Source organism: Pimephales promelas, chromosome 21, assembly GCF_988280905.1.
Source record: "Pimephales promelas chromosome 21, fPimPro1.hap1.1, whole genome shotgun sequence".
Lineage (NCBI taxonomy): Eukaryota > Metazoa > Chordata > Actinopteri > Cypriniformes > Leuciscidae > Pimephales > Pimephales promelas.
Genome location: NC_142789.1, coordinates 6761118 through 6788516, shown reverse-complemented (window position 1 = coordinate 6788516; position 27399 = coordinate 6761118). Strand labels below are relative to the sequence as shown.

At 36.9% G+C, this 27399-nt stretch overlaps 2 protein-coding genes across 2 annotated transcripts; one reads left to right on the top strand and one right to left on the bottom strand.

The window, feature by feature from the left end:
* The first annotated feature begins 1843 nt into the window (after positions 1-1843).
* On the top strand, positions 1844-22242 carry gtpbp3 (GTP binding protein 3, mitochondrial). Its single transcript, XM_039667397.2, has 9 exons — positions 1844-2020; positions 2104-2345; positions 4183-4269; positions 4604-4806; positions 8037-8109; positions 8602-8745; positions 15521-15686; positions 18103-18402; positions 19852-22242. Exons 1-9 carry the CDS (start codon positions 1968-1970, stop codon positions 20081-20083), a joined length of 1500 nt encoding a protein of 499 aa, XP_039523331.2. The 5' UTR covers positions 1844-1967; the 3' UTR covers positions 20084-22242.
* Positions 22055-26434, bottom strand: plvapb (plasmalemma vesicle associated protein b). Its single transcript, XM_039667395.2, has 5 exons — positions 25709-26434; positions 25222-25306; positions 24451-25139; positions 24278-24358; positions 22055-22870 (listed from the first exon to the last, which is right to left on the bottom strand). Exons 1-4 carry the CDS (start codon positions 26093-26095, stop codon positions 24287-24289), a joined length of 1233 nt encoding a protein of 410 aa, XP_039523329.2. The 5' UTR covers positions 26096-26434; the 3' UTR covers positions 22055-22870; positions 24278-24286.
* Between the last annotated feature and the right edge of the window lie 965 nt (positions 26435-27399).

The window sequence follows — 27399 nt, the reverse complement described above, 5'->3', positions numbered from 1 at the left end:
TCATTTGCCAAACTGTAACTGTAAAATGTTTTTTTTAATTGTAAATAAAACAAAAAATAGCCTATACTGAAGCAGGCTGCTAATTTTACAAGAAAATACTATTTCAGTCTTTCTAACTTCATTTAATTCAACGGTTTCTTGTCTTTTCTTTGTAATTGAGAAATTTACTAGCAATTTCTGATTGAAAATTGTTTATACATATTTTTTTTTCAAACTGAAAACATTTTTACTTATTAAGTAAGTGAGAAAAAATCTTATAATTTTTTTCACTTAAATCCAGTAAATTGTGAAAACGAACACCAAGGTTTTTTTTTTTTTTTAGTTTATGAATGTTTATGGGAACATGTAATCTGCTTTTAAATAGTCCAATTTAATATTACATAGTCTCTCGGTTAATATTATCTCATTAAAATGCTTTCTAAAATAATAGCAAATGCTTTTAAAAATATTTTAGCATGTCACACCACAGAGCATGTCAACCTGCTAAAGTATAACAATTTACAGTAAAACTGCTCTAATTACATCCTTACAATAACTTGATTCTTGCATGTTCATAACAATGATTAAAATAGTGCGGTCACATTTTCCCCTCTCTATTTCTGTGGGAAAGGATGAAGCAGGGTATTATTTATTAATTAATGCAAAAAATATCTTCCCAGCTGAATATTTCAGTATCAAAGTGATCTATTTTACCTCTCTCTGAACAAAAGAGCATAAGGAATATATCCATTTCTCCAGACTCAAGATAGAGCTGTCCAAAGATATAATTGAGATATATATTATATTAACATTGACCAGTTTTAGTTCTGCATTTAAACTTTTCTATAATGTAAGATATTCAAAAAAGTAAATGATAATAAAACACACATGAACCAAGCATGTTATCTGTAAACTTCACACCACATTTTCAAATGATCTCATTCGGGTTGTACCAAATTATACTCTGGATTTTGATGAAAAAGATATTAATGTCATACACTGATAATCAAGTGTAGAATGTAAAAAATATGGTGTTAAAGATTTGATCATCAGATGAAATAGAGGTTTCTAGACCTTATTGCTTTTGAAAGCAATCCTCACCTGACATTAAACCAAGCAATAACCATTTTTTTGCTTACTCATCAAGCTCATTAATTAAACATGCACTCTTTAAAAGATCACCACCACTAAAAAATAAGGAAAAAAGAGAGAAAGAAAATGAGGTAATATAAAATAAAGCTAGAAGGTAAACACATTGGAAGCTGCATTTTTAGTTTTTTGAACTATGGGTACATTATACAATATTTTTAAATATCCAAATTTGCACTTCATTTAAATAGGTCTGCTATTTGACAAATGTACTTTAAAATCTACAAATATTAAATGCTGTCTCTGTCCTAATACAAGTCTTGAATATAGTATTAAAACTATAAATATAGGCTAATAATTGGAATTACAAAATGTTGCATTAAATAAATCACACATTTACCAAGTCCCTGGTAACAGTATGGCAGTCTCGTTTTCTGTTCAATAAAACAGGCTAAGGTTCCTGAGTGAACTATTCTTTTAATAATAGGCTACTTCATGAAACTACATTAAGGCTAATCAAGTCAACAAACATGTTGATAAATATAATTTCAGATTAAATAGCCTATGCCACACTCAACTACATTGCTGAGACTAACTGGAACTATATCTGAAAACGTGAATTTAACGTATTGATGTTGAATAGATCATGTCAGTAGTGTCACACGGAGGGAGTTGTAGGGTGCACAAGGGGAGGGACTTTTATTTGATTGACAGTGAAGCTGGCGAATGACAAGCATCTTTGCCCGCACGTATAATGACACGGACCAATGAAATTTGCCAGAAGGGGATCAATAACTGACCGCTAGGAAAATGATGCTCACGTGGAGCGATTTGATAACTAAAGTAAACAATGTTTAAGGCGGGTTATTGATACATTAAACGTATATCAGGTCATTAACATGCATTTTATTAGCGGTTGGAGAAGAAGTGCCGCTGTCATAACTGCTATAAGGTCTCTTGCATCTGCTCATAACCCATTTAGGGTTTATATTACTTCAATACACACAGTAAACATGACTGGTTTGTGTTTGGTAGATCTCTTTCAGTGAAGAGGCTCTTGTGTTCTTCCGGGCCGGAGGATGACACTATCTTCGCCGTGTCGTCGGGTCAGGGCAGGTGTGGGGTGGCGGTGGTCCGGGTCAGTGGTCCGGCATCAGCACACGCTGTCCGCAGTCTGACCCGAGGTTTCCCCGCTGCTCGGGTCGCCAGCCTCCGCAGCATCACTCACCCGCAGACCAGAGAGCTGCTGGACCGCGGTCTGGTCCTGTGGTTTCCAGGTCTGATGGCTAGTTTTAAACACAGAATAGCCTGTTTTCCCCCACATGATCTTGTTAGACTGTTCATTCAGTCTAATATGGGTGATTCTTCATCTTTGGCTGTGAAGAAAAAGACAACAACAAAGTCATTATAGTCTTAACTTCTATTCCAAAATTAAAAATTCTTTCATTACTCACCTTTATGTCGTTCCAAACCTGTAAGACTTCGTCTCATCTTCAGATCACAAATGAAGATCTTTTAGATTAAATCTGAGAGCTTCTGTTCCGCCATTGACAGCTACGCAACTACCGATTTGATGCTTGAAAAGGTTCATAAAGAGATCGTAAAACTAATCCATATGAATTCTGTTTTGTCCAAATTTTCTGAAGAGACAAGATCGATTTAAATGATTTACAGATTTAATTTAGCCTTTTATTCCCATTTAGACATTCATTAACGCACACGTCATGCGCCTGCGATATGTAATGGCGCCGTTTTATTCATAAACAATATTTATATTTAATATTTATATTTAAACAATATGAATGTAAGCCAGAGGAGAACTGGCCCCCGACTGAGCCTGGGTTCTCCCAAGGTTTTTTCTCCATCCAATCTGATGGAGTTTGGTTCCTTGCCACTGTCGCCTTGCTTTTGGCTTGCTATGAGCTTGCTCAGTTGGGGTTATTTAGTGTTTAGCAATGTTGTTGATCTGTGTTGTGCTACTTTCATGTTATCAGTGTGAAGCTGCTTTGATACAATCTGTATTGTGAAAAGCGCTATATAAATAAATGTGACTTGACTTGACGTCAGTGTGTCAAGCAGGTTCGGCTAGCTTCTGTTTATGTTCGCTCTTCGCTGACCAATATTTATATGTGAATATTTATATTCAATTTAATCTGTTCATTATATAAAGTGATCGTATATCTCTTCAGAAAATTTTGACTATACCAAATTCATATTCGTTATAGTTTTACGATCTCTTTATGAACTTTTTCAAGCATAAAATCAGAGTGGTTGTGTATTAATATTTATGCATTATGATCTCTAAAGAGCTTTATTAGGTGTTAATTTAATTCAAAGTAAAATCCATTTACATTGGAAATAAATATAACAATCAATTAATAATAAATAAAATACAATAGAACATTTTTAAAATATAACCTGGACTGGTCAAATGTGTATTCAACTTTTTCTATAAAAACTGACACCTCATTTAAAATCCATACCCTCATACTTTATGTCAAAATTCATTTGTAGGTTGATCAAGATTTATTACAGGGTGTGTGATAAATGCGTTAATGTTGTTGAAACATAGATTAAACAAGTTCAAAGACTGCACTCAGTGAAGAGTCCCCTAACTGAAGAATATATACAGAATATAGATATGATTTACAGATATACTTAAGATGTAATTTATTCCTGTGATCAGCTGAATTGTCAGCATCATTACTCCAATCTTCAGTGTAATTATTCTAATATGATGATTCACTGCTCAAAAATAATTTCTGATTATGATCACCAATCCTGAAAACTGCCGTGCTGCTTTTAATATTTATGTGGAAACAGTAATCAATTTTTGTTTTTCAGGATTCTTTGATGAATAGGTTCAAAAGCACAGCAGTTAATAAATCAAAACAGACATTTTTTTATAACATACATTATAAATGTCCTTCCTGTCACTTTTGATGAAATTAATGCATCCTTGTTTAATAAAGGTATACATTTATTTAAAAAAAAACAACAACCATAAAACCACTGAATGGTAAGAATATATATAAAAAAAAAATACTGTTACTACAATATAAAAATTGGGAATTATTCCTACCAAGACATATTTCACTCTTTTTGCTCTTTCAGGTCCTGGTAGTTTCACGGGAGAGGACAGTGCAGAGTTTCACATTCACGGGGGTCCTGCTGTCATTAGTGGAGTCTTACAAGCGCTTGGTATGTTTAAAAAAAAAATTAAAATCAACCATTATTGTCGCACAATTGTTCTGGATAACCCTTCATAAATGTTTTTTTTAATGATCATAAATGTATGTATCGTGCAAACATATGACAGATAGTTGTTGAGTCACCATTTTAACACTAGATGGCAGCATCTGTTTTCAATCTAGCTTCAAATCCAGCTGATGAATTTACTCATAAAATTGTCATTTTATTGTAAAATATCACGCCTTTATCTTAATTGTAACTTAAATGAAGTAGTGCCGTGGAAGAGGCTGCATTCTAAAGTTCATTTTTATTTTAAAGATGCCTTGTTTTGTGTGTGTTTCAGGGAGTTTGCCAGGGCTGCGGCCTGCAGAGGCGGGTGAGTTTACCCGACGGGCGTTCTGTGCTGGAAAGTTGGACCTTACTGAAGTAGAGGGTCTAGGTGACCTGATCCATGCAGAAACAGAAGCACAGAGGCGACAGGCTCTCCGACAAATGGCGGGAGACTTGGGCCGCATTTACCAAGACTGGAGAGTTCGGCTTAAACGAGTAAGAAATAAAAAAAACGTCTATTTTGAGAACTTCTTTATGTCGCCATATTTGATGTTTGACCCCCAAATTAACATAGTTCTCCACGGGCCAAAATGGCAACTTTGTGCAGAAATATTGCAAGGGACATCCTAAATTGCTTTAACATGTTTGTTGATCAGTAAGAGGACAGGAAATTCCAGGCAGATGCTATATACATGCATAATGTGGGAACTGTTTAGTGGTGTACGTGTGTGATGGTTTCCTAATGGTTAGGAAACAGTGCTACAAACAAAAACTTCTGGGTTTTGTGAGCAGAACACTTAAAATTGCTCCAGGGGAACTGTCCTTGACATCCTGTAGTTAGTGCACTAGGGTTTCTGTGAGTCTTAAACAGTCTTAATTCACCCTTATACACATTACAGCCTTAAAGGGGTCATATAATGGTACATGCTCTTTTTTGTAAGTTGATTGTACTGAAATGTGTGTTGGCAGTGTCTGTACAAAACTATCATATAATGATAAACATCTATCTAGTGTTTTTGTTTAAATCTCCTTATATGTTTTCCCCTGCCATTCGTTTTTGTGACATCAATAAAACGGACGCCCCCCCACGATTTTTGATTGACAGCAGCGTTTCAACACATCCCTCCTTGAGCGAGCTGTCATTATAGCCCGTCTTTGTTGATACAAAGGAGCAGAATGGCGTCTAAGCGATTGTGTTCTGTTCTTTGGTGTAAAAATGAACATTGTCATTTTGATGTTCTTAAAGGGATAGTTCAATTTGTAATTATTTTTAGATATGTTTTAGCTTACCTCGAGGGCATCCAAGATGTAGGTGTCTTTGTTTCCGCAGTAGTTTCAATTTTGATATTTTTAGGTCAAACCGTTGTTGTCTGTCACGTCACTCATTGTTTACACAGAGATTTCGGAAGTTTTACCTTTCGCTGTGAAGCTCTAAACATATTTAGATATACAGGACATCGCAATGGAAGATGATTTCGATTTTTAGAGCTTCACAGTGAAAGATAAAACTTCCGAAATCTCTGTGTAAACTATGATGATGTGATGTACACGCGAGAGAGATCACTTCCAGCGCATGCGCAGACCGAAATGCCCATGCCTTCAGATCAGTTGGATGTGGCTGTGGTTACAAGAGGTAAAAACTATATAAATACTGTTCGTTTTCTCACATAAACCGCTCGTTTTGTGTCTTAGGCCATCAATGTGTACTTACATTTACGAGTCAATAAATCATGTTTAATTTGGACTTCTCTGTGCATGCTCTTTGAGGTGGTGACCATAGACCTCCATTATATGACTGACAGACAAGAACGGTTTGACCTAAAAATATCAAAATTGAAACTACTGTGGAAACAAAGACACCTACATCTTGGATGCCCTTGAGGTAAACTAAAACATATTAAACAGTTATTTCAAAGTGAACTATCCCTTTAAATCTGAACCGCTGAAGACACAGTGGCTGAGTTTTGCTACTAGAAGACGTCACTACGTCGTCAAGCCCAGTTTGAGCCTGCGCAGTGCGCTTGGCAATCAAAAAGTGAGTGCTTCTGATTGACTTCACTTTTCTCTGTTGAAATCTATAGGGTCGCTCTGTCCATTTCTTTCACTGCCTATGTCCAAAACACCCCAACAACCAATGAGAAAACTTTCACGACCATGTTGCAACTACAGTATGGAATCTGTGAGGAACAAAGCACTCAGTTTTCTCATTCTTCACCTCATATTTGTGATGCATGAAATAAATGCAGTTTGATTGATAGATTGGAGAACTTCCAACTTAACAAGTTAAAAAATATGCTATTTGGAAACAAGAAAAGTCCTCGTTTCTCTTCAGTGTGAGGAACAGAGGCAGAGTTGGCTGTTGTATTTGATTTATAAGGCAATAGAACACTTGCGAGTGTGTTGATATGAGAGGTTATTCTTTTTTATTTAAGGTCTTTTAAATAAGTTCAGAATTTACTGCTAGATTGGTCAGTGTTGTCACTCTGTCACGGATGGTGTCCATCTATTGTTTGTGTGTAAGAGTATGCTGATTGCAGACAGGACATCCTGAGCAGGGTGTGTGTGTGCAGCCGTCAGAGCACTCAGGACCCAGCGTGATGTTGGCTAATGGTTTGTGTGAAGACTCCTGGAAGGAGCTTTGTGGTCACAAGCACTTAATTCACAACCATTTAATTCTGGAAATAAACATAGTTTTGGGATTTTTCAAAAATGTAAAGCAAAGAAAAGTTGTGTTGTAAGATGAATAGGAAATTCTTCTACATGAGTAATCATACAAGCAAATTTGTGTCAGATGTTATTGCTTCTATTGAAATACAATATGCTCTTTGGGTCATTCTCAGATTGTGCTGGATAACATGATCATCATGTTTTGAACTGGTGGAGCTCATGCAGCTGCTTTATTAAAACAAAACAGTGACTTATTAAATACTAAGATGTTCTGATAAACATGGTAGTTTCTCAGACTTTTTCCCTTAAATTATGCTGATAATGTCTATAATGAAACAATTAGTTACATCCTCAAATTATATTTTTTGAGATCTTTCACTCAACCAGTTTGTTCAATGATCAAAACAAAAAATCAAAGAAACTGGGAAAGTCTTAAGTTGTCCAAGAATGCATTTATTTGATCAAAAATAGTAAAAAGTAAAAATAGTAATATTGTGAAATATTATTATGATTTAAAAGAAAGTTTTTTTTTTATTTCATACATTTTAAAAAGAATTTAAAAGCTGGTTTTTCAGCATCATTACTCCAGTCTTCAGTGTCACATGATCCACCAGAATCATTCTAATATTCTGATTTGATGCTTAAGAGACATTGTCTTATCAATGTTTAAAACATACGTGCTGCTTAATATTTGTGTGTAAACCTTGATACGTTTTCTTGGATTATTTATTTTACGAATAGACATTTCAAATCAACAGCATGTTTGAAATAAAAATCTTTTGTTACAATATTAAATGTGTCTGTTTTGATCAAAGTGATGCATCATTGCTGAATACAAGAATTTGTTTCTTTCCAAAATCACAAAATTAAAACAAACTTAAAAAAGAAAAAATCTTACTGACCCCAATCGTTTGAATGGTACTGCAAGTTACTCAACATCACCGTTGCTAAATATCTAGCTAGTTTATTGAACTGTTGTCTTAGCATTAGTGATCCTCTAAACTACATTCAGTGGAATTATGACTGAGTTGTTGTATGTGATTGTGTTTTCAATCTAGTGCTTGGCGCACGTGGAGGCATTCATCGACTTCAGTGAGGATGAACTCATAGAGGACGGAATCTTAAATGACGGTACGTCTCCTCAAATGGATTGGTAAAAACACTGATTCATTTCCAGAATGTTTTGTGACACTTTCCTGTTAGTATTGACCTCAGAGAAACCGCAGCAGCTGTTGAGAAAGGTTCAAAACCATTGAATGTGGCATTGCATATACAGTAGAGAGACATAGTCGTTGTGCCTAAAGAATACTGCATGTACAGTTATTGTACCTGCCATCATTTGTCTAACGTTACTCAGATGTTTAAGTGTAATTTCTATATTTCTCTGGGGAATTGAGGGATTCTTTGTGCGTCAAGGAACAAACATGTCACAGAGCATCTCCTTCCTCTGAGAATTACAGACGGGCTGTAAAGCCACTGATAGAGGTCATGAAAAATATTCTTTCCCCCCCACTGACACACGTCTCTGTGAATTTAAACATTGCATTTCAGTTTACAAAATGTAATATTACAGCATCAATTTGATAAATTCGTTCATTGAACTGAGTGTTTTGTGTGCTGCAGTGGACACAGCTGTTCAGCAGCTGCAGACAGATATGGAAAATCATCTCTCAGATCAGCGGAGAGGAGAGCGTCTGCGCAGCGGTGTTCAGGTGGTCATCGCTGGAAGCACCAACGCGGGCAAGAGCAGCCTGCTCAACATGCTCAGTAAGATCAGACATCCGACACGTCAAATATAAGTGTTAGATTAAATTCTTGCTTCAGGCAGATCTGTGATTCTCAACAGAGTTTGCTTCAGGCCCCATATTTTACATGTGTGTGTGATGACCCAACAGCAGCACATTATCATACATTAGTAAAAAATAAAAATCTATACATTTAAATATAAATAATATATTAATAATAAATACTAATAATATATATATATATATATATATATATATATATATATATAGAGAGAGAGAGAGAGAGAGAGTTTTTTTTCCCCCAACATTTTACATTAATACTAAAAACATCCAAAATATGAAAGAACACCTTAACATATAATTAGTCTTTGTTAAAGCTACAAAAGTGATTTTCTCTTTGTATTTTGTTGTTTGGTTTACATTAATGATATAGACGGCTGCAGGAACATTAGGCTGCTGTTACTTTAAGCCCGAATGCACTGATCCAATATAATGATACTCATCCATTTTCTTTTGCAATTATGTTCACGTAAATCACAAGCGACTGTTTTTGAGGATACTCGCCTAGCTGGGCCTTTTGACATCATTTGTCTGTGTGTCTGTTCAAGCACAAATAGAGGCTGAAGAGAGCTGAATTCGGTGTTTGTGTGCTGTCTGTGCTGCTCTGCATGTACAGAAAAGCAGCGTGTGAGTTGCAAATTGAGCTCTGTTTTGCCTCTTCTTGCTCTCAAATGGCTTTAAATCGCTTGAATGTTTAAACTGAATGCAATTAATCTAAGAATCACGTGCATTTCAAACCATGGTCCCTTGTCAGTATGGATCAACTACGATTCCTATAGCGGGTATGCGCGTGACGTCACCGTCGGCCGGAGTGCCTGCAGTTACTAGGGTTGCCAACCGTTCCATATAATACGGAATCGTTCCGTATTTGTCACATAAAAGTCTTGTTCCGTATTGAACTGATACGGAACGCACTTTGTTCCGTATTTTTGAGAATCAGTTCAGTGCAAATCCATGACAGACACATCTTCTAATATATCTCAGACAGTTTATGAATGAAGACCTCACCAGTTGACCCACTCCACTCGTGATCGACTAGTTTTACCCATGGACTGAGCGATCTTGCCTGCGAGCTTGAGCTTCTAACGGCGCGGACGCAAAACCAGGACTGGAGTCAGAGCACATTCCTCTCTGCACTCTAAGCGTTCTGTTATCACTCCGATTTCGTCCACTACGGGTTTTCCAGTCTCACTCAGGAAAAACTGTTCCGCGTTCAATCGATTTATAATCTTATGTTTTACTGACTGCTCCCCCACAAGATTTTATTTTTTTTTACATTTTAAGGTTAAATGCATCAGATCAAAATTAAGAGAGCTTCAACCCATGAACTGCTCGTTAAACAAAGATAAAGCATTGATTTGTACTAGGACAATAAAGAGGGCTCAAACATCTTTTTAGTTGTGAGAGTCTCAGTCTACATTACATTATCAATGGTGTTTTCGAATGCCAAACAATTATTATAATAATGTAATAATAATTTATATAATTATTCCTATGACGTAAAATCCATATAGCCTATATAGGCTACTATAGAAATGAAAATGAATATTTCAAAAGTATATTTTAATCAACATTACACTATAATATAGGAAAATTAAAATACTTTTGTCCTATTTCTACACTTACAAGAAATAAACCCTTGAGCTTGTATTTAGGAGAAAACAGATAGCCATGCTGATCGGGTGATTAATTCAACTAAAAAAAAAATTATAAACTAAATAAATCCATGGTTCTTTGTTGGCAAAATGATCATGATAACCTTCATATATCTAGAATATGTGGTACACAGTCATTGATTAGGCATACTTTGCTATTCTATAAATTAATATAGGCCTAATAAGTGATTATAATATGCTATATGAATTCCAAGGGTCATTATTCCCCCCCCCGTTCCTTATTTCGAAATCAGAAAGTTGGCAACCCTAGCAGTTACTCACAGTGGGTCTCATTCATGAAACACAAGCAGAACAAATTTTTTGTGTAAATCGTGTGTAAAGTGGTCTTGGTGTAAATTTTTGGATTCACAATGTTCGTATTTTCCAAATGTTAGCTGGTACACAATAAATCTACACCTGCTCCCAGCCACGCGTAAATGGTGCGCTACATCCGAACGTTTTGCTCATTAAGTTTTGCTCGTTATTGAACGTTAAGGCTGCATTTTTATTCACCTTAATCGGGTACATATTTAAACAGCATTTTGAAAAAAAAAATGTATATAGTAATTACATACGGTTTTTCTTTTTACTTCTATTATGAGAGCCAATAATAGCAGATCTGGTGATCGATGGCGGTTCTTCTCCAGTTTGAATACGATTTTTACGAAGTGAACTAATTCGTTTTTTGATGTCAAGCTTAATGTCAAACCATTTTCTTCTTACTTCTGGGACTGTTCGATAAACAGATGAAACTCCATTAACTGTATCTGTAATATGCTGCCAAGCTTCCTTTTTTTAGGACCTGATAGGCCACTATGTATGCTTGAAAATAAAATTGGCATTTTGAATGATTTTCTGATAATAAAACTTAAATTTCTGCATCTGAGAAATCTTTCTTTTTCATTCGCATTCATGTTATTATATGCCTATACATAGATGTCAGTTGGATGTAATGGACGGGATTTATGGTAATTGAGAATGAACGTGCACGCGCATTCACTAACACACACACTCATTTCACTATCACATCTGACGTTTACGAAGTATTTGTGAATCAGGAGAAGAGTTTTCGGGAAGGTCTCTTTACGTGCAAATCACTCTCATATTTACTCGTATATTTACGAATGTTTCATGAATGAGACCCAGTGAGTGGCAAAAAGACTGAGCGGCTCTATTTGTTTTCAGCGTGAATGCCTCGAAAAACAAACACAACACATATAAAGTGGGAAAGACCTTTGCGATTGACTGTACAACTAGAAAACAAAAAATCGGAGGTATATTTTTACAGACTGCTATAGAAAGAGGAGCAAATGGATCACTGAAATTCACACAAACAACTGGACTCAAGTCAGCGAAAGGTGGATTTGCAGTTATCATTTTGTGTCAATATGCTGAATTTAGGTGAAAATAATCATACCCATATATTTTGTATTGTTATATATATTAACAACTCATCAATTAAATATTTATCTTTGCATATTCTGCATTATTGGATGTTTTTTTAATAAACCCTGACCAAAAAAACAAAAAAAAAAACTATAAAGTTTTAGGGCTGGACGATATGATGATATGTGAAACCGCATTTAATCTACGTTGCATTTCCTTTTACCTTGCATAGTTGTGTTCAGGGTTTTTAATGTTATGGGGATTTTTTAGCAACCTGACTATGCTTGCTTCTACCAAATAATTCTGAAGGCTTTTATTTCATGTACAGACTTGTTACTACAAAGGATATTAAATGTGCTTTATCCTTCCTAAAGCCTTTTTGTTTCTTAAAAACTATGCACCGTTATGTAATTAGTTGCAATTTTTAGTTTGTCTTCACAGGAATACATTACATTTTAAAATATATTTAAACAAATACCGCCTTGGTGAGCAGCATAAAAGCCTTCTTTTAAAAGCATGAAAATGTTCTTTTTTTCCAATTCATGTTTTTACTTTAAAACACATTTTAGGGGCAAAAGTGTCTTATTGTTCTATGACAGAAGGTTATGAATGTGATAAATGCACTTATTATCATTCACACTCATAAAGTGACACCGTACCGCCTTTAATGACGTTTATCTCTGACCTCTGACCTCTCCAGTAGCAGGGGGGATGTTTGGATATCACCACACTTCCTGCCCCGAATTACCCCACATTCATCAGGCCTGTTATTGTGTGTTCTGCTGGAACGCTGACCGTCTTGTGCTGTCACTTCCTGTAGTAGAGAGTGAATTTAATTAAGCAATTTGTGAATTCTATTAAAAACTGAAAGCTTAAAATTTTATGATAATTTGACACTTTATGTATTTGAAGAATTGAGATTTGCTGTAAACGCCATAGATGATTTTAAGATGAAAATGTGATGCTGATTTTAAGATTGATACGTTTTATAAACTCTCTAAGGAAGTTCACACAAAGAGTGCTTGAGTGAAACTGGCCTCTTCCTTCCAGTAGACATATGGAAATATACTTTAATTCCAGACTAGACCAGAATGGCAAAAAATAGAAACCGTTTTAGTACAGCAGTGAAATATTTCTTCAAACTTTCATCCGCTCACAGAAACTGCGAAGCACAGCACTTGTTTATTGTGTTGATTAATCTGCAGTTGTTTTGGTTCAGCACTGAGCAGCAAAAAACAAAACACAAAAGGACAAGAGTTGCTAAATGTGCTTTATGTAAAGGCTATTCAATTCTAGACAGATCATAATTAACAATCTAAATATCATTGGATAATGAAAACATTCCATGTTACAGTACCTTGCTAATGAATAAAACACTTTTAAGATTTAAAACAACAACTTTTTACTCACTGAACTACCGTTTGATAGCCAGCTAACTGATTCTTCAGCTGATCATTTAAAGGATTTATGACCTTCGCATTATTTTAAAAAAAAAATGACAAAGTTTAAGTTTTACAAGCTCAAATGGTCGCCTTGCTCTGTTCTGTGATGCACGTTCGTAAATCTCCTGTTCAAACTCGTTCATCAAAATGAATGAATCTTTTTCAGAGTCAATTTGTTCATTTCGTTCGTTGAATGAACCAAATGACTCGGAAAAAAGTTTTGTTTAATCTTTGGGCTAAAATTGCAGCTTTTTGAGAATGTTTGTTGTTATGATAGCTTATGAATGATCAAATTTAAATATTCATTTGTAGGATCTTAAACGATTGAAAAAAAATCCATAGATTTAAACTAAAAGAGATATTATTGAGCCATACGTTCATAATAGCATAGCTTTTGACTCAGCTATTAAACTGACCAATAGGAGAGCATGTGAATGACGGTGACCTTACAATTGTACTTACAAGTTAAGATATTTAAAATCTAACTTGTTTAACCATTTTTGGCTTGGCCCATTTTCTTTGCCCAGGTGTGTATATCCGAGTGAAACGGCTTCTCGAACATGAAAAATTGTTGGACAGGACTTAAAAGCAATTGATTGGATGGTTGGGGTTTGCTATTGCTGTTATGACATGTGATTGACAGGTTGTACCGCCCTCACTCCGGTAAACATCATCAGAGAAGGGAAGAGATGTCACTGCAAGAGGAAGGAGAAGTTATTTTAAAGGGGTCATGAACTGGCTTTTTAAATGTTATTATATTGTTGTCTGAGGTCAACTTTTAACGTTCGCTTGGTTTTTACATTCAAAAAGTAAAAACGTAAAAGTAAGTAATAGGCTATTTTGTACCCTGGTTGTGAGCCTACCTAAAAAACAGTCGGTTTTTATGGGCGTGTCGCACTAAGGACTTGGAAGTAAACACCCACTGCTGCGAGTGGAGAACAGTTTTGCATATTATAATGAGTTTCACTCACCCGTCGGTGTATGTGGGTGAAAACGTCCAATGTTGTAAAATGGCAACCGGATTCGCCCATACATGTTCAACCCAGAGTCCGTGTGTTGCACAATATTCCTGTCAGATCCAATATAGACGGCACAGCACCGTTCTTTACTCTTAATCGGTCTGCAAATCCAGTCTTGTTGACAAAACAATCCTCAATGAAATGAAGCGAACAGACGACGATCGATGTTTTACCTCATCAGCTGGAACGTCATTAAAAATAAATTTTATCCATGCAGTCCTATTGGAATCCACAGGAAGCTTATGCAGCGACTGTCTTGCACAACCAGGCACTGCACAATATTCTGTATTGCTCGGTAGGATCCAGTTTGTCATCACGAGGTAAGCATGTACATGTATGATACTTATGTGTGTAATGCGCGAATCGGTGGGCGGGGCTTGATCTTCATCTACGGGGGTGGTGTTTTATCCTCTTTGTCGTCATAGTTCCCCACTTTTAAAAACGAGTCGTTTTTAGAGGCTGGTGTCAATAAAAGCTTTTATTGCACTAACAAGGACGTTTTCAGTTCTGAAACTTACAGGATATTCTTATAATATGATGACCTCTTAGATGTCAAAAGCTCAAGGAAAATTTGATTTCTCAGTTCATCACCCCTTTAATTATATTAGGCACATAAATAAATCAAAAATATTTATAATATTGATTTCATGATGAACTGCGATTTATGGGGAATACATTTAGAAAAATCAAATATAAAAACGTTTTATAAATTGTTCAAAGGAGCATTTTAGAAATTGTTATGATCATTATACACGTCTTATTTACATTTCTTTATATTTTCTCCCTTAAGTTTCGCTTCAAAAGTGGTGAACATTTTGTTTTTTTACAACCCTTACAAATCTTTATTTAAAGCTCCATTTTTGGGAGATGTCGCCTAGTGTTATCTCATCTAAAAAGTTGTATGCTCCTGCTGATGCATCTTATTTGCCTTTCACCGTAACACTGGTCTGTTAGATTTTACGTTTCCACAGGATATGAACTTTGTGTTGTTTTGTGTACTTGCTATTACCACATTTAAATATAGTTAATCTTGGTTTTAAGTCTTGTGGAGCTCCCTTGGTAATACCCTCTGCCCTCCATCCTGAGACATGAAGGACTTCTGAGAAGTCCAAGAACAAATCGTCTCACGGGCCCCCCGACATCTCTTGATCTAGTTAATTGTCCTTGTAGGTGCAACGTGAGCATTGCTGTTTTTTGTTTCTGAACTAATTTCAGTTTCTTCTGTCACCGTGCAGCTCAGCGTCCTGCTGCCATAGTGTCTGCCACCGCCGGGACCACCAGAGATGTGGTGGAGGTCCCTCTGGACATCGGGGGCTATCCTGTGCTGCTGAGTGACACGGCAGGGTTACGCGACACCACAGACAGCGTGGAGCAGGAGGGCGTCAGGCGTGCCCGTCAGCGGTATGTATTTACAGACACGTGTGGGAAAATCAAGGCAGAATAAACAGTGGGGCATTTTTGCGCAAACAATCCAACGTGATGAATATCACCATCCTAAAAATGGCCTGTAGAGGGGAAATATCTCTCAAGATTTTTTGCCACCCATTGTGCCTCGCGAAGAGAAATGATCGGTTTATTCACAGATTTAGAAAAAGGTGTGTGGCAAATTTTTCACCATTGAATAAACATTGGAGATTATGTAATGCAAACATTACGTGTTTAGTTGCATAATGTTTGCGGAAATAAAGAGTCAGTTTAGTTGTACTGTAGATCTAGTTATTTTTAACAAAATATCAGAACAAGTGGTATTTATTTTAAAGCAAGATTGCATAAAAACACTTTTCACAACATGTTACAAAAGAAGTTTCTTAGGATAGATTATCCATTTGACAAGACTTTTTTAAACCGATATTCACACTTATTTACACTTATTTAAATAATAACTTAAACTTATTTGTATACTTATTTTTTAACTCAAGTGAGCAATGCATACATTATATCAATCAAATTTTTTAATAATTATGACTTTTTTAAAATGTTTTTGAAAAAATTCTCTTGCTCACAAAGGCTGCATTTTTTTGTTCAAAAACACAGTAAAAAAAAACGGTAATATTGTGAAATAGTATTACAGTTTAAAATAACTATTTTCTGTTAGAATATATATTAAAAAAAAGCATCATTACTCTAATCTTCAGTGTTGCATGATCTTTCAGAAATCATTATAATATGCTGTAGTGTAGAATTAACCGTTAGTGTAGAATTGTAGACAAATCCCAAAACCCCCAGAAAACAACATATTAATCATCATGAATTATTGTATGTAATCAAATATATACTGTTATCTCAAGTTTATTCATTTTATTTTTGTCAAATTAATTTTTAGTTTATTTTTTAAACATTACAAATTAGAGCCAATTCTCAAATGAAAAATAGAGCAAAAATAAAGTTAATAAATTAAAACATTATTGCATAAATTCAAATTGTATGCGTATAGTCCGGAAAACATTGTTATGCCCATCTAAAAGTGTCCAAATCCTGTTTGCCATCCCTGCATATTAGGCCTTTTCCCTGATCACATGGTAACACTTTAGAATACGGTTCCTTCGTTAATGATTAACTACACAAGAACTAATGAGTAACACAATATTAACAATCTAGTAACTATTATTAACTAACAAGAAACTCTGATTAATGAACTAGTAAGTAATAGCGCACAGACGAAAGTGGTAGTTCACTATTAAGTAATCAATAACTACTATTTTTTTAATACTTCCCAGAGAACTACTGAAAAAGTTTATTAACAATCTAGTAACTACTATTAACTAAAATAAATTCTTATTAACGAATTAGTAAGTAATAGCTCACAGATGAAAGTGTTACTAGATACTTCTGTGGGAGTTACTAATTATTTGGATTCGTATTATAAAGTGAAGATCATTGGAACTAACTAGTAATTACTCAAGTGTTACTAAAGACATTTTCTAAAAGTATACTAAAGTTCACCAAAAATCTCAAACGGTTGCACAAATCATGACTAGATCATGTAGTAACACTTGAGTAATTACTAGTTAGTTCCAATGATCTTCACTTTATAATACGAATCCAAATAATTAGTAATTCCCACAGAAGTATCTAGTAACACTTTCATCTGTGAGCTATTACTTACTAATTATTTGGATCCGTATTATAAAGTGAAGATCATTGGAACTAACTAGTAATTAATCAAGTGTTACTACATGATCTAGTCATGATTTGTGCAAACGTTTGAGATTTTTGATGAACTTTAGTATACTTTTAGAAAATGTCTTTAGTAACACTTGAGTAATTATTAGTTAGTTCCAATGATCTTCACTTTATAATACGAATCCAAATAATTAGTAACTCCCACAGAAGTATATAGTAACACTTTCATCTGTGAGCTATTACTTACTAATTCGTTAATAAGAATTTATTTTAGTTAATAGTAGTTACTAGATTGTTAATAAACTTTTTCAGTAGTTCTCTGGGAAGTATTAAAAAAATAGTAGTTATTGATTACTTAATAGTAAACTACCACTTTCGTCTGTGCGCTATTACTTACTAGTTCGTTAATCAGAGTTTCTTGTTAGTTAATAATAGTTACTAGATTGTTAATATTGTGTTACTCATTAGTTCTTGTGTAGTTATTCATTAAGGAAGGAACCGTATTCTAAAGTGTTACCGATCACATTTTACCTTTGTTTGTTGAGGTGAATGAACCGTGCATTATGCTGTGATTTACTAAAGAGATGTAATACACAGGAAGTGGCCACTTTGTTTCTACGAGGTCAAAGGTTGTAAGATGCTGACCAGGCTCAGGAAACAGGCTTAAGAAATGACCTTCCTCTGCTGCCCACAGGGTGGAGCAGGCAGATCTGTCTCTGGTGGTCGTGGACTTGACACAGCTTCCTTCTGAGCCCCAGCTGGTGCCTGTCTTCCTCAGTGGACACTTGAAGAACATCCTGGAGCACTCATCTCACAGGCAGCAGTGCATCCTGATCCTCAACAAAAGTGACCTCGGCTCCGTGGAGCGCAACCGCAGCATCCAGGCTTCCCTCGAGCGGTCAGCTGATGTTCCTGCTGCATGTTTTTTGTCATGCCACACCGGGGATGGCCTGGAGGATCTCCTGACTTTATTACAAAACAGACTAAAGACTCTGTGAGTGGAACTGGTCAACCCAGAAAGCAGTTCTGGTATTACTATAATATGGATACACAGATAGATAGACAGACAGACAGACAGACAGACAGACAGACAGACAGACAGACAGACAGACAGACAGACAGATAGATAGATAGATAGATAGACAGACAGACAGACAGACAGACAGACAGACAGACAGATAGATAGATAGATAGATAGATAGATAGATAGATAGATAGATAGATAGATAGATAGATAGATAGATAGATAGATAGATAGATAGATAGACAGATGAATAGACAGATAGACAGATGATAGATAGACAGACAGACGCATAGAGAGATGGATAGACGGATAGATAGATATATAGATAGACAGATAGACAGATGATAGATAGATAGATAGATAGACAGATGGATGGATGGATAAACAGACAGACAGACAGACAGCTAGATAGATAGATAGATAGATAGATAGATAGATAGATAGATAGATAGATAGATAGATAGATAGATAAATTGATAGATAGACAGATGATAGATAGACAGACAGACGCATAGAGAGATGGATAGACAGTTAGACGGATAGATAGATATATAGATAGACAGATGATAGATAGATAGATAGACAGATGGATGGATGGATGGATAAACAGACAGACAGAAAGACAGATAGACAGACAGACAGACAGACAGATATACAGACAGATAGATAGACAGATATACAGACAGATAGAGAGATGGATAGATAGATAGATAGACAGACAGACAGATGATAGATGGATGGATGGATAAACAGATAGATAGATAAATAGATAGATAGATAGATAGATAGATAGATAGATAGATAGATAGATAGATAGATAGATAGATAGATAGATAGATAGATAGATAGATATATAGACAGATATATAGACAGATATATAGACAGATAGATAGACAGACAGATGATAGATAGACAGACAGACAGACAGACAGATAGAGAGATAGATAGACAGATAGATAGATAGATGAAAGGATAGATGGATGGATGGATAGACAGACAGACAGATAGATGGAAGGATAGATGGATGGATGGATAGACAGACAGACAGATAGACAGACACAGACAGAGAGATGGATAGACAGATAGACAGATGATAGATAGACAGACAGATAGACGCATAGATAGATAATACACAGACAGACAGGTAGATAGATAGATAGATAGATAGATAGATAGATAGATAGATAGATAGACAGACAGACAGACAGACAGACGGACGGACGGACAGAGAGAGAGAGAGATGGACAGACAATCAGACAGACAGATAGATGGATGGATAGATAGATAGATAGATAGATAGATGGATGGATGGATGGATGGATGGATGGATGGATGGATAGATAGATAGATAGATAGATACTTTAAATAACAATCCTAATTATGACACTTCATAAAGTCTTAAGTCTGTGTGTGTTGAAGGTGTGGTGACCCACTGATCGGCAGCCCGACTCTGACTCAGACCCGACACCGGACTCTCCTGCAGAACAGTGTCGAGGCTTTACGTCAGTATCATCAGTACAGGGACGTGGACCTGGTGCTGGCGGCTGAAGGGCTTCGGTTGGGCCTCTCCAGTCTGGGCAGGATCACTGGTAGAGTCGGGCCGGAGGAAATTTTAGACACCATTTTCAAAGAATTTTGTATTGGGAAATAGAATAGAGTAAGTAGAATAAAACAATAGAAATGTAAATCGGCCAACAAGAAAGATCATTTCCAGGGCATTTATTGTACTCTACTGTTCAAAAGCTCAGGGTCAGTAAGTGTCACGGTGGGTTGGAGGAAGGCAGACGAAGAAGAAGATAATGTCCAATACAAAGTTTTAAGTACAATCCAGAAGACAGGTGAACAGGCTGAGCAACACACACGCACAGTACACATAACGGTGATCTGGTGGAAAATGAATGTGAGGGACCAACTTATATAGCTAATATATTACACAAATGATGATGATTCATAGAACACAGCTGACACATATTATCTAATCATGAGGAGCCGGAAAACTGAACAAAGGAACACAGGATGAACATGAAAACAAACTAAAAGTCCATGATAAAGAAACTAGGCTGAACATCAATGTGACAGTAAGATTTCATATTTCAAATGAACGTTTATTCATCAAAGAATCCTAAAAGAAATAAATCATAGTTTTCATGAAAATATTAAGCCAGTCAACTGTTTTCAACTTTAACTGATAAGTAATATATAATAATAAGTACTGTTAATAAATACTGATAATAATCAGAAATCAACATATTAGAGTGATTTCTGAAGGATCATGTGACACTGAAGACTGGAGTAATGATGCTGAAATATATCACTGCAATAAAAAATATATTCAAATTAAAAACATTGTATATTTGACAGTAATACACAATTATTCCAAAGTTGCAAGCATTCACTGATGAAGCCACACACTACACAAGCAGCTTCATCTCCAGCTTAGATAAACCCTCCAGTGGGACTCTTAATGTTTGGATGAGGAGTTGAGGAGATGGAGGGATGCCAAAACAGCTGATGCCAGAGCAAGGTTTAGATCTGATGGGTTCACTCCTCCTGAAAGTACGTTTGTGAAGAGCCTTTTAAACAGGGTGATCAGTCTAAATAATTATTTGTCTTGTTGGAAGTATGCCATTATCTAATGTAGTTTCTGAAGGGCGGTACTAAAAATACATTTAAACAAAACGAACAATTTAACTGATAAAATGATTAAAAACTTTAGTTTTCAAATCTCCCCAATAAGCTGTTTCATAGAATGACCTGATCAGTCCAAACAGCCAACATTAGAGCGCACTGGAACCAGATAAATGTGTCATTTATTTTAGTAGGCTTTAGTAGTTTCGAATCTCGGCTTATCAAAAAAACAAACAAAAAAAACAATTTCCTCCCGGTGTCCCGCTTTAAAGAGTGACTTCACACTAGCCTTGGCAGGGGGAATTCTTAGTTGTTCTGGTTTCATTATGCGCAAACACTCTGGCGGCGTTCTCTGTGTTCAACTGTACCGGCTGCGTAAGAAGGAGGTGTTCAGAAATGGTCCCCACGGCCCTTTGTTCTCCTGTCAATCCGACATTCATTTAAATATTTATGTGTGCTTGCTGAACTCTTCACCCGTTTGACGACATCAGGGTGCGAGCGGCTGTACGCAGCACGCTGTACCTTCTGCCTTCCTCTCATTCATGACGCTGTTGTGCTGTTGTTTCTGCTGATTACTGGGGTTAAAAGGGACCCATAAATCTCACCAAACTGTGTTTGGTGGAGAGGCCACCATGATCGTACAAAAACTGCCCTGGAAACGTATAGATTCCTTTAGAATGATGTCATATTGATTTGTGAATGCAGAAAAATATGGAAAAGCACTTCCCCTTCTCTATTCTCCCTCCCCTTCATATAAAACACTCCTAAAATTACATTTGATCTTTAAATATGCCGTTTTAATCTTATAAAAGGTTTTCGCCACAATTAGTAATTGTACAGGGTTTTCCAATCTTTGTTCCACCACACGTGTAATGCAGAAGTATATGCAGCCATGTGAGTATCAGCTTATTTAATTAATGAGCTAGAAGTGCATCACATCTTAATTTAATGTCATAATTTCCTTTGTTAAAAAAAAAATGGAAATAGGAGTTGTTTTTTTTATGTCATGTCTATTTATTAAAACAGATCAATATATTAACAAGGTTGTTGAAACCTGCAAATGGTTGAAACAAGTAATTGCTGAAACACAATTCTTAATGTGTAAAGAATATTATATACATCACAACGCATGTGGAACTTTCACACGGTCAGATTCTCTCAATTTTAACATTAACTAATAATTTTTTTAAAACTTGATATCAATCGTTGGAAAGGCAGACTTGTATTTATTCACAGTTTTACGTCTGCACTACTCTTAACAACTAAATCAGACCCCTAAAGTACTTAAAGGGATACTCCACTTTTTTTGGAAATAGGCTCATTTTACAACTCCCTCAGAGTTGGGTTTTACCATTTTAGAATCCATTCAGCCGATTTTCTGATATTTTGAAGAATATCAGTAACCAGACAGTTTCTGGTCTCATTGATTTCCATAGTAGGAAAAAAATATACTATGGAAGTCAATGAGACCAGAAAACTGATTTTTCTTCTAAAAATCAGAAAATCGGCTGAATGGATTTGAAAACGGTAAAACTCGACTGTTTAACTCTGAGGGAGTTGTAAAATGAGCCTATTTAAAAAAAAAAAAGTGGAGTATCCCTTTAATGCCATGTTAAGTTCACACCCTATAACGCTTAAATACAACTATACAGTGAACTAAACATTCAATGAGTGCATGTACATTTACAGTGATCCAAGGTGACAACATTATTTACAAGAGACATCACATGCTAAAAATCAGGAAACCCCCACACTCAAAAACTCAGAGTCCGTCCTTGAGATTCAGATCATTCCTTTCTCCACACCCAACCTACGGAAAAAAGGGAAAACAGTTCAATAAAACATTCTGAATGACTGCCTGAGTCATCAACACTAGTTCTTCAAAATCTAAACCTGAAAAGATTTTTAATATTACTTTATATAGCGTAATATTTTATACTTTCAGACCATATGCCAGTATGTGACTTGTAATATACTGTAGTACTTCACAAAGTACTGTATGTTTTGTTTTAAATGTTAACAACGATCAGTAACATGTTCCTCTGAGCTCTGGAGGTCCTGGGCACATTTTAAAATGCATTTTGGTTTGCAGTTAATTGTGGGGTAATTTTATCATTTAGAAATCCTAAATTGTGACCATGTACACTAAGAGACAATTGGATGAAAATATTCCCCATATTTGATCATTTTAATGCTGTTTTAACAAATTGCCTCACATAGGGGCTGTGTCCACTTCATGCGTTCTCTCAGATCGGATAGCTATCTGATTTATCAAAAAAGCTGGTGTTTTTGCAAAACGGATATGAATCCGATCTTCAATTCCCACTGCAGATTTAATGGAGTGCAAGTCACTGAAAGCAACATATATTATTATCTTTGCATTATATTTAGATTTTGCTGCATTTTATTGATCATCTAATTTCAAAACCAAATAGAGAGCGCTAACAGAACTGGTAAGATCATTTAGTTTCTAAACTTTTAAGGAAGATGATTGTGTGTTAAGCGCCACTTTGATTTGCGATAGTTTGCGTGTTGGCTTGATGAATAGACACTCAGCTGCTCATCAGAGGTGTTACGTGTTGCAGTAGAGTCGTCATATCTGACTATAACATGACATTTAGCCTATAACACGCTCTCACAAGTTTTTTTTTTGGGAGGAGTAAAATTTACATATGTGGTTTCAATAACCAGATGCATTTGCACTTGCCCGGTTTCATCTGGAATGCGGCCCAGACCACCTCCTAAAGTGGTTTGAGCGATTGCCGATCGGATTCAAATCCGTCTCGAATGCGTTTCAGAGGACATTTACACCTGGTCTTTTCACGATCGGATTGCTATCCAATCCCAGAAAACGCATGAAGTGGCCAGGTGTAAACAGCCCTATAGAGACAAGGCTGTATTTAGCACACGTTTTATTTGCCACAATCATCTCAGTAGCTCAGAGGTGTCCTGTCCTGCTCCTGGGTGGCCACTTTCCAGTAGGGTCCACTAGACCTGAACCTGCTTAACAAGGTCTTAAGGATCACTAGAAACTGTCATTGGTAACATCCCGATTCAAAATAAAGTGACAGTGACGTAATCCACTTTTAGCTCTAACTCTAGAGTGATTTGGCAGGTTGGTTCCTCCAGGAGCAGGAGCAGGATTGGAGTGGGTTGGGGCCAAGTGACTACTGACTTTCTAATAAAATTCTGCCTATGATGGATGAAGACCACTTACCTTTAGTGGTTAATTGCTCCTACCAGGTGGGAGGGGTTGCAGGCCAGCCTTTTCGAGGGGTTGAGGACCAGCAAGTTTGGGCTGCAGAAGCAGTGAAGATTGAGTTAATCATGGTACACTCGCAATTTTCTTGATATTTTAGGCATTGTTATTCACCCCAACATAACTCCTACCTGTTGTGCGCAGCCATTTTGCAGAGATATGAGGGTGGCGTCTTTCACGGCGAGCTGGGTGTCTACCAGTTTCTTGTCATCCCTCAGTCTGGTTTGCTCCCTGAGAAGCTGCTCCAATTGTCTGTCATATGCCTGTTGGGCGTCTTGCAGTTTTTTGGTGCTCTCTGCAGACTCTTTCTCTCGACCTGTTTTACACTCGGCCAGTTCTGAAGTCAGCTCCGCATTCTGTACTTCCAACAAGCTGCTCTGTTTTTGAATGCTCGAGACCTTCGCTCCCACAGCGTTCAGGTAGCTCTGGAACTTGTCCTCCACCTGCCGAGAAAGGCTAGAACAGTTGGAGCGAATCCTGTCCATCTGTTCTTCCTGTTTCTGGCAGGTGAGGTGAAACGTGACCGAGTTGGTGAAGAAGTTGTCGATTTTGGTCAGGAAGGCACTTGTGACGGTCTGGATGCCTATGAGGGACTCTGCAAAGTCTTCTTTGCATTTCTTGGTGTAAACATCAAGCTGGGATTTCAAATTGACGTTTTCCTGTCTCAGTTGTATCACCTGAGTATGATGTTGGTTTTTATCCTTCACTGCGTTGTCCAAGTCAGCTTTGAGGTACGCCACTGTCTGGGTGAAGTTGCTCTTAAGGATACCATACATAACTTTCTGCTGATCCAGAAGAGTATTCAGTGTTTTTACTTCACCTGTCCAGAGAAAAGAGAGGCACGTCTACAGGACAGTCCATTTATGAATTTGATTACTCAATTGATAAGTTATTGCACTCACCATTCAGATTGTTGTTGACCGGTGGACATGGTAGAGGAGTATTTCGAGTGCTTGAAAGCCTCATTTTATTGACTTCACAAAGGGACTGTAAAACAACCAATGTTAGGGTTAGGATTACAAGATTAATGTACCAAGGGTGTGAAAGGGCAGGTGAAATCAATGAATTTAAAGGTAATAACAGAAGATTAACCTCACAGTATCTTGGAATCAAAGGGGTAGTTCACACAAAAAAATGGAACTTCGCTCCTCATTTACTCACACTCATATCGTTCCAAACCTGTATGACTTACTTCTGTGGAACACAAATGAAATCATATAGAAGAATGTCTGTTTTTTGGTCCATTTATTGAAAGTCAATAGAATCCAATGTAAGACCAGCTATAAACATTGGAAACATTCTTCATTTTTTTGTCAACTTTTGTCAAGTCATACAGCTTTGGAAGGAGATGAGGATTTTCACTCAGCTACAAGCAAATAAAGGACTTACAAGAGACTTCTGCAAGTTTTTGCCATTGAAACTCGTCGTGTTTAAGTCATTTTTCAGCTTTGCTATCTCTTTGTCTGCCGCATCCTTCTCTCCAGTCTTTGCTTTGAGGGCACCGGCGAGGTCAGCTTTCTCTTTTCGGAGTTTGTTGTTGTCCGCGGAGAGCTTGTTAAAGGCCTGCTCCAGCTCTTCTACTCTCTTCTCATCGGCGGTCTTCTCCGGCTGGCCGTACACTAGGAAGAGCACCAGACTGGCGATGATGAGAGACTGGATCAGAGACGAGAAGAAGAACATGATTCTCATGTAGTAGCCGCAGCTTTTCCCCTTCGCCTTGTGGATTTGTTTCGCCTCCAGCCCGAATGTGGCGCGGGCGTAGCTGTTGTTGTACATTTCTGCGGTCCAGTGGTGGGAAAGAGATGAACCTTCTGACGACTGGGATTCTGGTGGTTTGTTTTGAAAAAGCAATGGTTAAAAGGTTACCAAAATACGCTGCAGTGCTGTCACACTCGTGGGCGAAGACATGTAAACACTTCTAGCAGGACAAGGGGCGGTAGCTGTGTTTATAAATGCAGAGACACTTCCCGCGCCGTAACTCTTTCCGGGCCTCCACAGGAAAGCTCCAGAGGTTATCGGATCTTCACGCTGAACCTACGGAGATCTCCAGAGAGAAATAAACCAGAGCTCCTCCCTTACTTTCCCTCATAAATCACACCCAACCCTGACAAGCAATGCAGACCACCATCAGACTTATCTATAACACTTATTTCACAATGTCACTGTGGGATTTGGGATTAGATGTTCTTGGCATCCACATTGTTATTTCTCAATATTTAATAACGGGTTAACGAATTTTATATCAGATATCATTTTGGAATCGCCCACTTTGGCCAAGAAAAACAATATTCCTCCAAAGGACAAAAGCAGGTCCTTCCATCTCTTCCTGGATCAGATCAGATACATAAACACGCATGATCAAAACAACCCATCCGAAATGGTTTCCTGCAGAGCCACAGAGACTATCGGTGGAGTCGGAGGGACAACAATGGTGACCCGTCATCCTCCTCGCAGGAATGAATAACAAACTCTCCCAGAAGCCCAGGAGGCGGCAGCACGTTTGATCCCGGGCTAGCGATGACGCTCGCAGCTGACAGCCGTGTCTGGGAGAGTGTGAAGAGGGAACATAAAGTAAGTCAGGGGTTTTCCTGCAGTCCATTGTCTCTTTGCCAATCCATCCTCAACGGAAAGTCATTTACAGAGGGTGAATAAAACTGATTAAAAGTTCTCACAAAATCCCTTACAGATTGCAGGTGAGCTTTAAGACAAAAACAGGAAGCTGAATCTGCAAAAGACAGATGAACACTGATAACATTTGAAAATAAAGACAGATAAGCTGTGGAGATTACTAAAGGATATCAGAGCGAGGACTATTCAGAGCTAATTATTACTCAAACAATTTGTTTGGTGCTATCAAATAATGAGTAAACCCAAAATGTAAAATTCTGAAAAGGTGAGGATTATAGGCTACTGTGTGCTATACAGCTTTTTTAACAACAACCCCTGGACACGAATACTCTCCGAGTGCGTTATTACTCCCCCTGAAGGTGAACAAGAAAAAGGAATAATGCACTCTGAGTATCCGTGAGTCCACGTACATAAAATAAAAAAGGTTATTTATTGCCATCTGTTGTTCCATG

Bases quoted from the DNA above. Each gene is read 5' to 3' on its own strand.
- gtpbp3 (XM_039667397.2), top strand. From the start codon at position 1,968: ATGCATTTTATTAGCGGTTGGAGAAGAAGTGCCGCTGTCATAACTGCT. The intron at 2,346-4,182 runs GTCTGATGGCTA...TTGCTCTTTCAG, and splicing joins TCTGGTCCTGTGGTTTCCAG to GTCCTGGTAGTTTCACGGGA. The intron at 18,403-19,851 runs GTGAGTGGAACT...TGTGTGTTGAAG, and splicing joins CAAAACAGACTAAAGACTCT to GTGTGGTGACCCACTGATCG.
- plvapb (XM_039667395.2), bottom strand. From the start codon at position 26,095: ATGTACAACAACAGCTACGCCCGCGCCACATTCGGGCTGGAGGCGAAA. The intron at 25,140-25,221 runs GTGAGTGCAATA...TTCTCTGGACAG, and splicing joins GGTCAACAACAATCTGAATG to GTGAAGTAAAAACACTGAAT. The intron at 24,359-24,450 runs GTAGGAGTTATG...CTGCTTCTGCAG, and splicing joins AAAATGGCTGCGCACAACAG to CCCAAACTTGCTGGTCCTCA.